The 13937-nt window shown below is 42.8% G+C and overlaps 1 protein-coding gene across 1 annotated transcript in view; it reads left to right on the forward strand.

Moving 5' to 3' along the window:
* The window catches only part of DOCK8 (dedicator of cytokinesis 8), a 172284-nt gene that overhangs the window by 126497 nt on the left and 31850 nt on the right, over positions 1 to 13937 (forward strand). The window contains exons 29-36 of the mRNA XM_082655932.1: positions 862 to 1004; positions 2892 to 3074; positions 3405 to 3537; positions 4501 to 4588; positions 9439 to 9535; positions 11142 to 11276; positions 12330 to 12482; positions 13546 to 13704. Coding sequence (XP_082512058.1) covers positions 862 to 1004; positions 2892 to 3074; positions 3405 to 3537; positions 4501 to 4588; positions 9439 to 9535; positions 11142 to 11276; positions 12330 to 12482; positions 13546 to 13704 — 1091 coding nt within the window. The remainder of the gene's footprint in view (positions 1 to 861; positions 1005 to 2891; positions 3075 to 3404; positions 3538 to 4500; positions 4589 to 9438; positions 9536 to 11141; positions 11277 to 12329; positions 12483 to 13545; positions 13705 to 13937) is intronic.

Raw genomic sequence — 13937 nt, forward strand, 5'->3', positions numbered from 1 at the left:
AGCAGATAAATAATGCTAAATTTCAGGTTTAAAATGACTGTGCTGACCTTAGTAACTAAGTGTCAGTCACACATGGGGCAGTGGGTAGGGAACATAGGGTAATACCATCTTTGGCTTGATGGCAAGAAAGATTTTTTTAAGACTTTATTTTTTAGAGCAGTTTTGGGTTTATAGCAAAATTGAGAGGAAGGTCCAGAGGTTTCCCATACACCCCCTGCCTGCACACATGCACAGCCTCCCCATTACCAGCATCCCCCGCCAGAGGGGTGCATTTGTTACAGTAGATAAACCTACACTGAGACATCGTAATCACCCCAAATTCATAATTTACATTAGGTTTCACTCCTGGTGTTGTACATTCTAAGGGTTTGGACAAGTGTATAATGATACGTATCCAGCATTGTAGTATCATACAAATTAGTTTCTCTGCCCTAAAATTCTTCTGTGCTCTGCCTATTCATCCCTCCCTTCCCCCAACCCCTGGCAACCACTGAACTTCTTACTGTCTCTATAGTCTTGCCTTTTCCAGAATGTCGTGTAGTTGGAATCACACAGTATGTAGCCTTTTCAGATGGGTTTCTTTCACTTATGAATATGCGTTTAAGTTTTCTCCTCGCCTTTTCATGGCTTAACAGCTCATTTCTTTTTAGCACATTGTCCGGATGTGCCACAGTTTATTCACCCATTTACCTACTGAAGGACATCTTGGTTGCTTCCAAGTTGTGGCAATTATGAATAAAGCTGCTATAAGCAGCCATGTGCAGATTTTTGTGTGGACATAAGTTTTCAAGTCCTTTGGGTAAATACCAAGGAACATGATTGCTGGATCATATGGTAAGACCAATAGTATTTTAATTGCAGCTGCAGATGCCCGCAGTGGAAAAAATCGTACCAATGGCTCAGATGAAGAGCAAGAAGGGACCAGTGCAATTAACCAGAATGTGGCACTAGCCATAGCTGGGAATTTTACTTTGAAGACAAGTGGAACAATGCTGTCTTCCCTGGTATGTTGGTGTACAATTTCTCCCGTTTATTTTTCATTTTGTGTCTTTTCCCATCCTTTAATGGGCTTGTTCCTAAATTCACCCACCAGAACCCAGCATAGAGCAGGCAGTGAGATTTCTGCCTCATTGCTTGACGCTAGAAGGAATCATTGTGAGGCTAGCAGTTGGAAAGGGAGATGGCACAGTTGAGGCAGCACACAGTCAGGCAGCGTTCTGGCAACAGCAAGAGACTCACAGATCAAATTCAGGCAGTTTCAATGGTGCCAAGTTCAAGACTCAGAAAACCAAGAAAGGTGAACTTGGAAAACCTGAGATATTGCAAAGGAGATCAAACCTAGGCTCCCTCAGGTGGGAGGCTGGCACTGTGTTTATTCTATGCGTATATTATTCATTCTGTGTCTGCCTTAAAAAAAAAGATTGAAGGAGGCCGGTCACTTGGTAGGGTGTGTCTTAAGCTTCTTCAGCTTTTCTAGGTCCCCAGAGAGCCTAAGCAGAGTTGTTTGGCTCTGTTCTTTTGCACAGACGCTATGGGCTTGAAGAGGGGCTTGTGCAGGAATACAACCTCTGATTCACTTGAGGTGGGATCTACCTCTGTTCCTTGCTGAGCTCTGACAATCCTTTTGTCAAGACTGCTGCATCCTCCAGCTTAATTTAACTTTGCATTTCAGTGTAGCGTTCATATCTGCAGAGAACTCAGCTCAGTTCTTTCCCGGGAAGGCAGCCTCTCAACCTAATTCTGCTTTGCTGGGTGACTTTCTTCTCTTCCCTCCAGCACTCCCCCATTCCCCTCACACCCCCATGAGAGTTGAAGGACAGGAGGTAAAAAAAGAGAAAAGAAACACTGGAGAGTTGACATCAGTCATCCTACAGTTGAATAAATATGGTGTGCTTTATGACCTCCACCTTCCTACCTTCTTACCAAAATTAGCTGCCTGAGGTGGTGTGTGCCTTTTACATTGTTGTCTCCAACAGAGAAACTCAAAAGCCCAAGAACCTTCACCTCTTAGAAGTTATTTCCTATGAAGTTATAATATTGTGTGTATACTCAATACATCTAAAGATTTCACTTCTTGTGGCCAGACTCAGAAAAACTAAAATAATTTCGTAAGCCTTATCATTCCCATCCAGACCTACTATTCCCCTCACATACGAACTAATACCTCACTGCAGCTTCACCACTACATTCCGTTGGATGTTAGCTATGCCACGTGAATCACATATTGTCCTTTGTGTTGATTGGATGAGTGACAGAAAGTGTGCTCAGCACTCTGAAATGAACACTGCAGCCAAAGTATGAAAGCAAACAGCCTGAGCCCCTACACCTCCCCCCCCCAGGAGAGCATAAATTGTGGTTAAAGTCCCATTACAGAGGCCTCCACTGAATTATGCACTTGATTAATCTGCTGAGCAGTTCACGACCCTTATACTTTGGACTCTGACAAAGAAGCTAAATCTGGAACAGTTAGGGTATTTCGGGAAACGAGCCAGGGTAGTTCTCTGCTATAAGTCCAACCCTGCAGTCGCCAGCTTGAAGGAGAAATATAATACTTGAAGATCTCACAGCTGGGAAGGCCCTGTGTATCACTGAGATTGGGTTGGGGGAGGGCATGGTCAAGGTCCGGGGCAGACCACCAGACCACACTGCTCCTGAAACAGAGGGCACCCTGGCTGAAAGCCTGGTTAGAATACTGCCCCGGGCCAGCCCCTTTGCAGAGCCGCCCAGCTCAAAAGAACATGGCCTCCCCGGCTGGAGGAGGGCAGAGCTCCCGGAAACATCCCCGTCAAGGAGAAGTACCGTTACTGTGTCTTAGGAAATAGCATCCCTTTCAATGTGTCTGCTGCTCGGCCTCTTGCCCTACTTCGATCTCCCAATGTGCCTGCTTTCAGCCCTACAAGCAGTACAACACGCTGAATGCCGACACGACCCGAAACCTCATGATTTGCTTCCTCTGGATCATGAAAAATGCCGATCAGAGCCTCCTTAGGAAGTGGATTGCTGACCTGCCATCAATGCAACTAAACAGGATTTTAGATCTCCTTTTCATCTGTGTCTCATGTTTTGAATACAAGGTATTGCTCAAGTTCTATCTTGTCTTGTCACTGTTCCCCTCTGTTTGGGCAGTGGGGGCATCCTTAACTTTGTCTTATTTCTGTATTAAAGTCCATAGCCTCTTTGTATATCCATAACCTATCTAGCTATGATAATTCCACCGGCAAAGAATCTCTTCCTTCTGCAGAGAGAACCTCATTCCCGTTAACAGGATTTCAACCTTCGGGGCGTGTCTGTGTAGCACATGTCCAAACTGGCTGATGTCACCATGAAGTGTTCTGTCTTTAGGATTCTCCCCTTGAACAGAGATCTAACCAAACTTAATGTCCTTCTGCTTCTGTCCGATCCAGGGAAAACAGAGTTCTGACAAAGTCAGTACCCAAGTTCTGCAGAAGTCGAGGGATGTCAAGGCCAGGCTGGAAGAGGCTTTGCTCCGTGGGGAAGGGGCCAGAGGGGAGATGATGCGGCGCTGCCGGGCTCCAGGTGTGTTGGATCGGCCCTTCCCTGCTGTCAGCAGAGCTTTGTACCCTTTGTGGGAAGGAGTGTCCTCCCCACATGATGAGTAGACACCATCACTTTCTTAAGATGTTATGGTAATAGAGACCAGCTTCTGGGATTCTGTGCAAGATGTATGTGATGTTAGCCCCATTCCTCTAAGGGAAAGCTCCTTTCCTGAGATCACGAGAACCCTGGAAATGTCCTCAAATGGCATCTTCTGTTTCAAACTTGGTGATGGTAAAAGGTCCCGTCCAAGAATGTGAGTCACAGGATGAGATTAATGGTGTCTCCCTCAAGGCTGACACTTCCCCCCGGGATATTTGAATAGTCTATGTAGATAGTTCTACTGGATAGTTCTGGTTCCAAGATCATCTTCTCAGATCATGCAGGGCACTATTAGAATGGATCCAATCCTCGCAACGGTCTCAGAGTGTGCCAGTCCTTCAGGGATCTCACCACATTAGGAATGATCTCCAAAAAGCTGAGCTCTTCTCTGTAGGATAGAGTGAAGTGTTCAGGCACCCTCAGTCTTATTCACTGTGCTCAAGAAAAGCAGAGTGACAGCTCCTTCTAGCAGTGGGACACCATGGTAGGGAACTTGGAAGGAGACGAGCTTTTTCAGTGGTGGTTGGACACCCTCTTTCAACACAAACACTCTCCTTTTCAATAATTCAGGGAGAACCCCCAATTTCACCGGAACCCTGTGTTCATGAGAAATGTGCTTGCTGACACTCCAGAAGGGCAGGTGTTCTTCTAAGCTCTAGCCTGTCAGTCAAAGAGCAGGTCAGCCCAGACTTGGCTGTGGGCTTCGTCTCCCACCAGCACCCAGCATGGATTCTAATTAGCCAGAGGAGTGATGCTGAGCCCTCTCAGTTGAGCTTGTTACGGAACTTCTGGTTATCTTGCTACTGCTAATCAAATTCCTGTCGTGCATTTCTTAACTCCTAGGGAATGACCGATTTCCAGGCCTAAATGAAAATTTGAGATGGAGAAAAGAGCAGACACATTGGCGGCAAGCTAATGAGAAGCTAGATAAGTAAGTCACTCAGCAACTTTGTACTACTTTTACCTAAAGTTCAAAACTATTTTTCCCAGGCTACTTGTATTACTGAAACAACTACATCCTTCCAAGGGTAAGAAAATGAAACATCATTATCTGTGTAAATTCAGTTCATCCAGGGACCCGGGATAATCAAAGGTATAAAGAGTTATGATTTCCAGCCCTTAAACATTTATCACACTGATAAGCACTTAAAGAAAACTAATATTTAGCAATCTCAGCTAGCTTAAGAAAAGCCGCTGATGAGGCAGGACAGGGTACCCAGGACCACATCATTTCAATCCATATTTACACTCCAGAAATGTGTACAAAGATGTATATTCAGGGACATTTATGTCAGCATTACATAAAATTGTAAAAAAACTGGAACATTCTTAATGCTTAAGAATAGGGAAATATGTAATGAAATATTAGGTTGGCATTTAAATGTTTTCAAATCATTTTAATGATATGGGAAATGCTTATGATATAATGTTAAGTGAACAAAGCAGAACAGATACTTGTTTTTAGAGTACAATCTTAAACCTCCAGCTACACATAGTAAATACATTTTTAAAAGACTGAAGGGAAATTTACCAAAACATTAACCATGGTTTTCTTTGGGTGTTGAGAATATGTGTAAGTGATGTTTTCCTTTTTATACTTTGCTGTGTGTCCTACAACGGATCTGTATTATGATGTATTATCAGAAAACAATGCTAAAATGAAATGAAAGAAGAAAAATCCTGCTTGGATTGCAATATATGCTATATACGTATTGCTATAGGTGCAACAATTTGGACATATGAGTGCTAAAATGAAATTGAATAGATAGCACATATCAGCTGCTCCTCTTAGCAACAGGTAGCCTAATGAATCCTAGGGTTCACTGGCAAAACATTATATGGCTAAAGACACCCCCCCACACACACACACACTTGACAAGGCATAGGTAGGGTATCCCCATGGTGTATAAAGCGCCCATCATAAGGAGGGATGGGAGATGGGGCAGACTTGAGTAGCAGTGTTGTTTTGTAAATAAATATGTTACTATCTTGGTTGTTACCACAAGAATGAATCAATCTGGCTCACTTATGGGACTTTTGGGAGTCAAATTTATTTTAAAACATTAAGGAGGTAAATATTTTTATTGTATGTGTTACTTGCACAGCCCAGTTGTTGGTCTTATGAACAATATCCATTTGGTTTGGGTATTTTATGCTTGTTCTAAGTTCCCTGAACTGATTTATAAGATATTGGTTCTGAGAGTGCATAAGTTCTAGTTCAGGCAATGAAACCCGCCCCCTGCCCCCCCAAAATTAAAGAAATATTGTATGTAGTTAGTTGCCACAGAACTGCTTGGGTGGTTAGGCCATGAGATTAAAAGAAGAGCTTAACAAAGCATGTTTGCCTGGGCTGTGTGAGTGGATGTTTGGGGAAACCTTTCCCTTTTGCTGCAGAAACAACACAATACTGAGACTTTCCATGCAGGGTGCACCAAACCGCTCCAGGTCAAGTCTCAGCCCTGAGCTACGGGATGGACTGCTCATAATCAGAGCTAATGATTCTCCTCTGATCATCTTCAGGGGTGATTTTTTAAAAAGAGAAAACATAGTAAAATTGTAACTGCTAAATCAAGCTATTTGGAAAACTTCTGTAATTATAATAGTGGTGTCTTTCACCTTTTTTCTTTCGGATCACTTTTCAATTATTTTGGCTCTGTTTCTTTTAGAGCAGTCATTTTCAACCTGGGCTGTACATTAAAATCACCTGGGGAGCTTTCACAATCTCCCAGTGCCCAGGTGTACCCCAGGACAGTTAGCTTGGAATCTCCAGCAGCAGGACTCAGAAATCAGTATGTGGTGAAACTCCCTGGGTGTTTCTTGTGTAGTCAAATTTGAGAGCCATCGTTTTAAAAAAATGGCTTTTTAAAAATCAAACTAGTAGTGGTGATGGTTGCCCAACAAATATGAATGTACTTAACTGTACACTTAAAAATGGTTAAGGTGGTAAATTTTGTGTTATGTGTATTTTACCACAATTTTAAAATTTGGAAAAAAAAATCCAGATTAGGTCACTCTAGAGCTGCACTGTCCAGTACAATAGCCAAGGTAGTACTATAAGTGAAAAATACATGCCAGATTTTGAACGTAGCACAAATAAAAGAATGTAAAATATCTCATTAGTAAGTTTTATTGTGATTACACATGGACTATTTTTTGATATATTGGGTTAAATAAAATATATTAATACTAATTTCACCTGTTTCTTTTGGCCTTTTCTGGTGTGGCTACTACAAAATAGAAAATGACACATGTGGCCCCCATTGTGTTTCTTTTGGATAGCTTTGCTCTAAATCTAAACCTCCAGTAAATTAATAAGAAGTAGCTTTTAAATTTCACTTATTTTACACACATATTATCATTTGGAGAATGAGGAAAAAATGTAGAGCAGCTTGGGACCACAGAGCCTATCCTAAGCGTGAAAACATTTTTTTTTACTTAAAAAAAATTTTTTTTAACATCTTTATTGGAGTATAATTGCGTTACAATGGTGTGTTAGTTTCTGCTTTATAACAAAGTGAATCAGCTATGCATATACATATGTTCCCATATCTCTTCCCTCTTGCGTCTCCCTCCCTCCCACCCTCCCTATCCCACCCCTCTAGGTGGTCACAAAGCACCAAGTTGATCTCCCCGTGCTATGCGGCTGCTTCCCACTAGCTAGCTATTTTATGTTTGGTAGTGTATATATGTCCGTGCCACTCTCTCACTTTGTCCCAGCTTACCCTTCCCCCTCCCCATGTCCTCAAGTCCATTCTCTAGTATGTCTGCATCTTTATTCCCATCCTTCCCCTAGGTTCTTCAGGACCTTTTTTTTTGTTTTAGATTCCATATATATGTGTTAGCATACGGTATTTGTTTTTCTCTTTCTGACTTACTTCACTCTGTATGACAGTCTCTAGGTCCATCCACCTCACTACAAATAACTCAATTTTGTTTCTTTTTATGGCTAATATCCCATTGTATATATGTGCCACATCTTCTTTATCCATTCATCTGTCGATGGACACCTAGGTTGCTTCCATGTCCTGGCTATTGTAAGTAGAGCTGCAATGAACATTGTGGTACATGACTCTTTTTGAATTACGGTTTTCTCAGGGTATATGCCCAGTAGTGGGATTGCTGGGTTGTATGGTAGTTCTATTTTTAGTCTTTTAAGGAACCTCCATGCTGTTCTCCATAGTGAAAACATTTAAAACGCAGGGAAGGGACTTCCCTGGTGGCGCAGCAGATAAGAATCGGCTTGCCAATGCAGGGGACATGAGTTCGATCCCTTCTCTGGGAAGATCCCATGTGCCGAGGAACAGCTAAGCCCGTGCACCACAACTACTGAGCCTGCGCTCTAGAGCCTGCGAGCCACAACTACTGAACCACATGCCACAACTATTGAAGCCCGCATGCCTAGAGCCCATGCTCTGCAACAAGAGAAGCCACCACAATGAAAAGCCCGTGCACTGCAATGAAGAGTTGCCCCCGCTCGCCACAACTAGAGAAAGCCCACACAGAGCAGCAAAGACCCAACACAACCAAAAGTAAAAATTAAAATTAAATTAAAATAAAATAAATAAATAAAATTATGCAGGGAAATATTTATTCTGAGCCCTTGATGGTATGTAAGCCATAGCAATGCCCCCATCATTGGGTGAAGGGGACTCAAGCACAGCTAAGTGATTATCCTGGACCAAGAGTTTTGAGCTCATATCAGGATGCCCCAACCCCTATGGCAACATGTTGGCCACTGGGACGTCTTGGGAAAGTTAATTCTTCACACTTTCCTTTCCTGGCCACTATATTCAGGAGATACAAAATGTCTCTTTCCATCTTCACTTGGATTTTATGAGAATGGATAAATTAATGCATAAAATGTTCTGATTCTTTAAAAAGGAACCTAATAGAGAAGCAGCACCAGGTAGTTTCCCATTCCCTCATGGGTAATAATCACTGACGTCCAGCAGGATGTTAGATGGCCTGCCCCACAGGAATGCAACCTTGCTTCCCATTGGAAAAGGACAAAAGGCCCATACTTGACTGTGCAACCCCAAGGCAGTCTTTGGAAAGTCAAGACACTGACTCTTCCCTGACCCAGTTCTGAAACATCATCCTTTCCTAATCAAGCAGCATCGCGATTAGCCACATTCACATCACACCCAGTCTCACCTCCTCTAGCTTGTTGCCGAGGCTTCTTGGCTCAGATCAGGAGATGGTTCTCATGGGTGAAACGCAAGAATGACCCTGAAGCTTTTTTTTTTTTTTTTTTTGCGGTACGCGGGCCTCTCACTGTTGTGGCCTCTCCCGTTGCGGAGCACAGGCTCCGGATGCGCAGGCTCAGCAGCCATGGCTCACGGGCCCAGCCGCTCCGCGGCATGTGGGATCTTCCCGGACCGGGGCACGAACCCGTGTCCCCTGCATCGGCAGGCGGACTCTCAACCACTGCGCCACCAGGGAAGCCCGACCCTGAAGCTTTAAGCACCAATCTGATTGGCTGACCTAATTGCTAGTAATAACCAATAATTGCTTTTTTACCCTTTTTGTTATTTTTTTAATTATCATTATTCATAGTAGGGGGGATGGGGATGGCCTGGAGACTTTACCTAGAAAGCCTTTTTAACCAGACACCAGTTACAGAAGGCACCTATATTCCTTAGTTACCAGTGACCGGCTGCTTTGTTTTCACTTCAAGATTGACTCTTCAGAAGATTTCTTACACTTGGAATATAGATTACCATCACTGGGAAGCAGCCAGATTTGATAGGCACTTTAATTTGACCTCTTTTTGTTTCTTAGAACAAAAGCAGAGTTAGATCAAGAAGCCTTGATCAGTGGCAATCTAGCTACCGAAGCAAATTTAATCATCCTGGATATGCAGGAAAACATTATCCAGGTGAGGACAACAAACAACTGATCTATTCAACGTGAATATGTTTACTAGAATTTAATAAGGAATTCTTTATAGAAAATTGTGAAAGAAATAAACGAGATATGAAATGCTTTTTGTTTAAATGAAGTTGGGAAGTTTACCATTTACAATAGTGTCCCCCTTACAAATTCCAGAGATACTTACCAAACATCCTTCTGGATTCATTGACTTGAAGCTTGCTTGGAAAGAGTTAGGTGCTTGAAAGACTGACTCTCGTAGTTAAATCTGCCTGCACATGTGCAAAGTTTATAATGTGGGTGGTGGGCTTACAGTTCAGTATCTAGAATAGGGGTGGTAGGGGTTTTTTTTGATAGGTCAACTCCATTTGAATTATAGTTGATGTCTGTATGGGAGCTAAGATTATGACTGGGCTAGGTAAAAGGAGTGCTAAGTGTGATTAATGATGTCTGTTTTGGACACAGATTAGTGAAGAAAAATCATTTGTACCATGAATTTGCCATCCCTGCTGTAGAAAAGTGTTATATCAATGTGAATTTTATAGTAATACAATTCACCATACTAATTTCATTTTCTAAGTGAATGCTTCCAGAAATTCTCAAGACATCTAGGTGATAATGGGTTTTTAGTTAACCTGAAAAATGAGTCCTTACATGTTTCCAATGAAAAATCATTTATTAGAGGGCTAGAAGAAGAAATATTGTCGAAACATATTTGAACTTAGTAATCCAACTTTTAAGTTATCTTTTAAAAAGTGATTATTGTACAAAAATAAAGACCAAAAGTATATGGTACCTTTGATAAATACTTGTTATCAAATACTTGGCATCGGGCTTCCCTGGTGGCACAGTGGTTGAGAGTCCGCCTGCCGATGCAGGGGACACAGGTTCGTGCCCTGGTCCAGGAAGATCCCACATGCCGCGGAGCAGCTGGGCCCGTGAGCCATGGCTGCTGAGCCTGCGCGTCTGGAGCCTGTGCTCCGCAACGGGAGAGGCCACAACAGTGAGAGGCCCGCGTACCGCAAAAAAAAAAACAAAAAAACTTGGCATCATGTTGATTATATCTTTATACAATACTGCTTTGAGTGCTATATTCTTAACCCCAGTCCTCAAAATGTATTTACAGTTTTCAAAGGAAGCTGAAACTTATTTATCATTGATCTTGGGGACATTAGTCCTGCTGCAGCTGATAAATAAGCTTCTATTTAGAAACATCACTGCCACAAGCAGCCCCTAGTGTAATGGGAAGCCCACAATTGTGGTTTGAAAGCCCACAAGAAAAGCTGTGCCTTGTATACAAGGAAAGAACATTCCAAAAGCTGTTGCCCAGGATTGGGGGAAGGTGTACCTTATAACTTGGTTTAGCAGCCCAGAATTAGGCATAAATCCCAAATCAATTTGGAGTTTTGGAATAAAGTCATGTGGAAATAGGTCTTCAGCTCGCCTGGTAGTGGACGATATACGGGGTGCTTTCCCAAACCCTTAAGATCATAGACGGAGAGAGATGAAACATCAGCATGCCTGTGCTAATTGCCAAGAGCACCCACCTGTGTCTTCCCCCTCAGTTCATGGGCACAGCACAGGGATTCATTGATGCTGTTCTGTTCCCCCAGGCAAGCTCGGCTCTGGACTGTAAAGACAACCTGCTGGGAGGCGTGCTAAGGGTCCTGGTGAATTCTCTGAGCTGTGATCAGAGCACCACCTACCTGACTCACTGCTTTGCGACACTCCGTGCTCTCATTGCCAAGGTAGGGACACTTGCTTTCTCACTCTTAATTAAGAGTTAAGATTCTCATCAATCTAGCTTCACGTTTCTTGCTTCAGGTGCACCAAAACCCACAGACCACTGTGTTAAGTGACACTACGGTAAAAGTCTTAAGTCTCATTAGGAAGGAAGCAGATACACTGATTCTACAGGACTCACCATAAAGAGGAAAAACAGTGCCTCTCACACTAGAAATGTGGGCCCAACTATAGAAATTTGAAATGGCCACTCACTGAAGACATGAGAGTGGAAATCAGTTGAGCAACTTTGTTTTTCACCCTTTTTCTTTAGTACCTTATCTGAGTGAGATTCAATTCCTATACATGACTCCCATTCGTAAATCTTACAAAATATCATGTCATAAAATGCAGAAGGTTTAGAAATACATTTCTCATAGCCTGAAGAATATAGATTTTCCTGAGGTAAAACAGTCTATTGCAGATTCCTATCTCCCCCTTTATTGAAAATCTCGGTTGATGCCTTCTATCTGGGATCTTTTACATTTAGAAAGTGGAATCCCAGGACTTTCCCTGGCGGTCCAGTGGTTAAGACTCTGCGCTTCCACTGCAGGGGTGCGTGTTCGATCCCTGGTCAGGGAACTAAGATCTGCAAGCCGTGCAGCGTGGCCGTGGAGGGTGGGTGGGAAAGAAAAAGAAAATAAAGTGGAATCCCTCTGCTCTCACCCGTCATTATCATTTGCTCTTTCTCAGTCACCAGTAATTTCCAGGGAACCCAGTAAACTCAGGCTAATTCCTTCAGAGTTGGGACTTCAGCAGGGAAGGCAGCCTGGCTAACCATGCAGCTAATTACACAGCCCTGATCTTAGCTGAGCAGCTCATAATGAGATCTTAAGTCGACTCCGTTGCTTCACTTCATCTTCTGATTCAAGGAACTCATCATCTGTATGGAGCAGCGCATTAATTCTTGTGGGCTTTTTGCTTGTCCAAGCAGCCGTTTCCATATTTCAACAGGCATCCAGTCCAGAAAGCATACGATCGTGCCAAGTGACGTCTTATGGCCCCTGTGTCTCTCCTAGTTCGGCGACTTGCTGTTTGAGGAGGAAGTGGATCAGTGCGCGGACCTGTGTCAGCGAGTGCTGCATCACTGCGGCAGCAGCATGGACGTCGCCCGGAGCCAAGCCTGCGCCACTCTCTACCTCCTCATGAGGTTCAGCTTTGGAGCCACCAGCGTAAGCGCCCAGGGCGACCCAGAATCAGCAGAGAGAGTCAATGCGAAGCCCTGGGGGAGGAAGAGTGTGCACTATTGCAGTTGACTTCTGCCACGTGGGAAGGAAGCAGTTGGGCGTGTAGATGGATAGCAGCTTTTGTTTGACTTTGCTTCTAGAAGTAAATTATTAAGATTGATGAATGCAGTGGTTTCCATCCGTGTGTTTCAATAAGAAATGAACAGATATGTGTAGATTCAAGGTTGTCATCTGTGGGAAAAAAAAAATACAACAGAATTAGGACTTCAGAAGAGTTTGTCCTGTTTCTAAAATCTGATTGGTACCAGAATGACCTGTGGAAGAGAATTTGCAATGATCGCTATCGTCCACACCTGAGTGTTAATTGAAGCTTAGCAGCCTTTGGAATTCAGCTTTATTACAGCACCCTCTTAGTTTGTCTAGATTTTAGTATGTTCTTTTGGAATTTACATCTGTAGTCACGTTAATGCGCGTGCTCAACTGATATGAAAAGATAACTTGGCCCATGGAAGAAAGGCAGGGCCCTCAGAATGTATTAGGTATAACTATTTAAAAGCCTTTAGGACATTCCTCAGAGGCCAGAGGCCCTTGGAATAGCCAGTTTTCCATGGGCCTAGAAGGAAAGGAGAAACAAAGTTGCTGCCTACCCAGAATCCAGAAATCTCAGAAATCTTGCCCACATAGATCCTGTTCCTCTTTACAGTTTAAATAAAGTTCCAAGAAGAGGAATCTTGACACAAAGGGAGAAATCCTGTGACCCAGCTCTGTAGGAACCTACCAGCCTTGCTGCACGGAGCTGGTCAGGTCCTCAGTGAAAACTTAAAGGGAACTGACAGATTTATGTCAGGGCAATAGCCACTTAAACCAGTTAAACAACAGTATGAGTCTTGAGCGAAGTATAGCTCATATTTCATTGGGAAAAAAAGGAAATGATTGAGACTGGGTTAAAGAAACACCGGAGACTTATTGGTATCTGGCTCTACTGCCTTCAATTATCTACTAGCTGAGTGCCTCTTATTTGTTCCATCATTATTTTTTCCTGACTCAGAACTTTGCAAGAGTAAAGATGCAAGTCACCATGTCTCTGGCATCTTTGGTGGGAAAAGCACCAGACTTTAATGAGGAGTACCTGAGAAGATCCTTGAGGACAATTTTGGCCTATGCGGAAGAAGACACAGACATGCAGACCACTCCTTTCCCCATGCAGGTAGACTGAAGAGCGTGCCTTGTCTGTGATCAGCCAGCTATAAACTTGTGTGTGTATGTATGTGTGTATATACACACACACACATATACATACTTATACATACATATATATGTGCATGTGTATATGTAGGTAATATATAATTCCATATAATATATTATATAACATATATAGTTATGGATTATATAATTTTTGTGAAATATATATATTATAATTATGTCATATGATACAGATAA

Source organism: Grampus griseus, assembly GCF_964374135.1.
Source record: "Grampus griseus genome assembly, chromosome: 6".
Classification (NCBI taxonomy): Eukaryota; Metazoa; Chordata; class Mammalia; order Artiodactyla; family Delphinidae; genus Grampus; species Grampus griseus.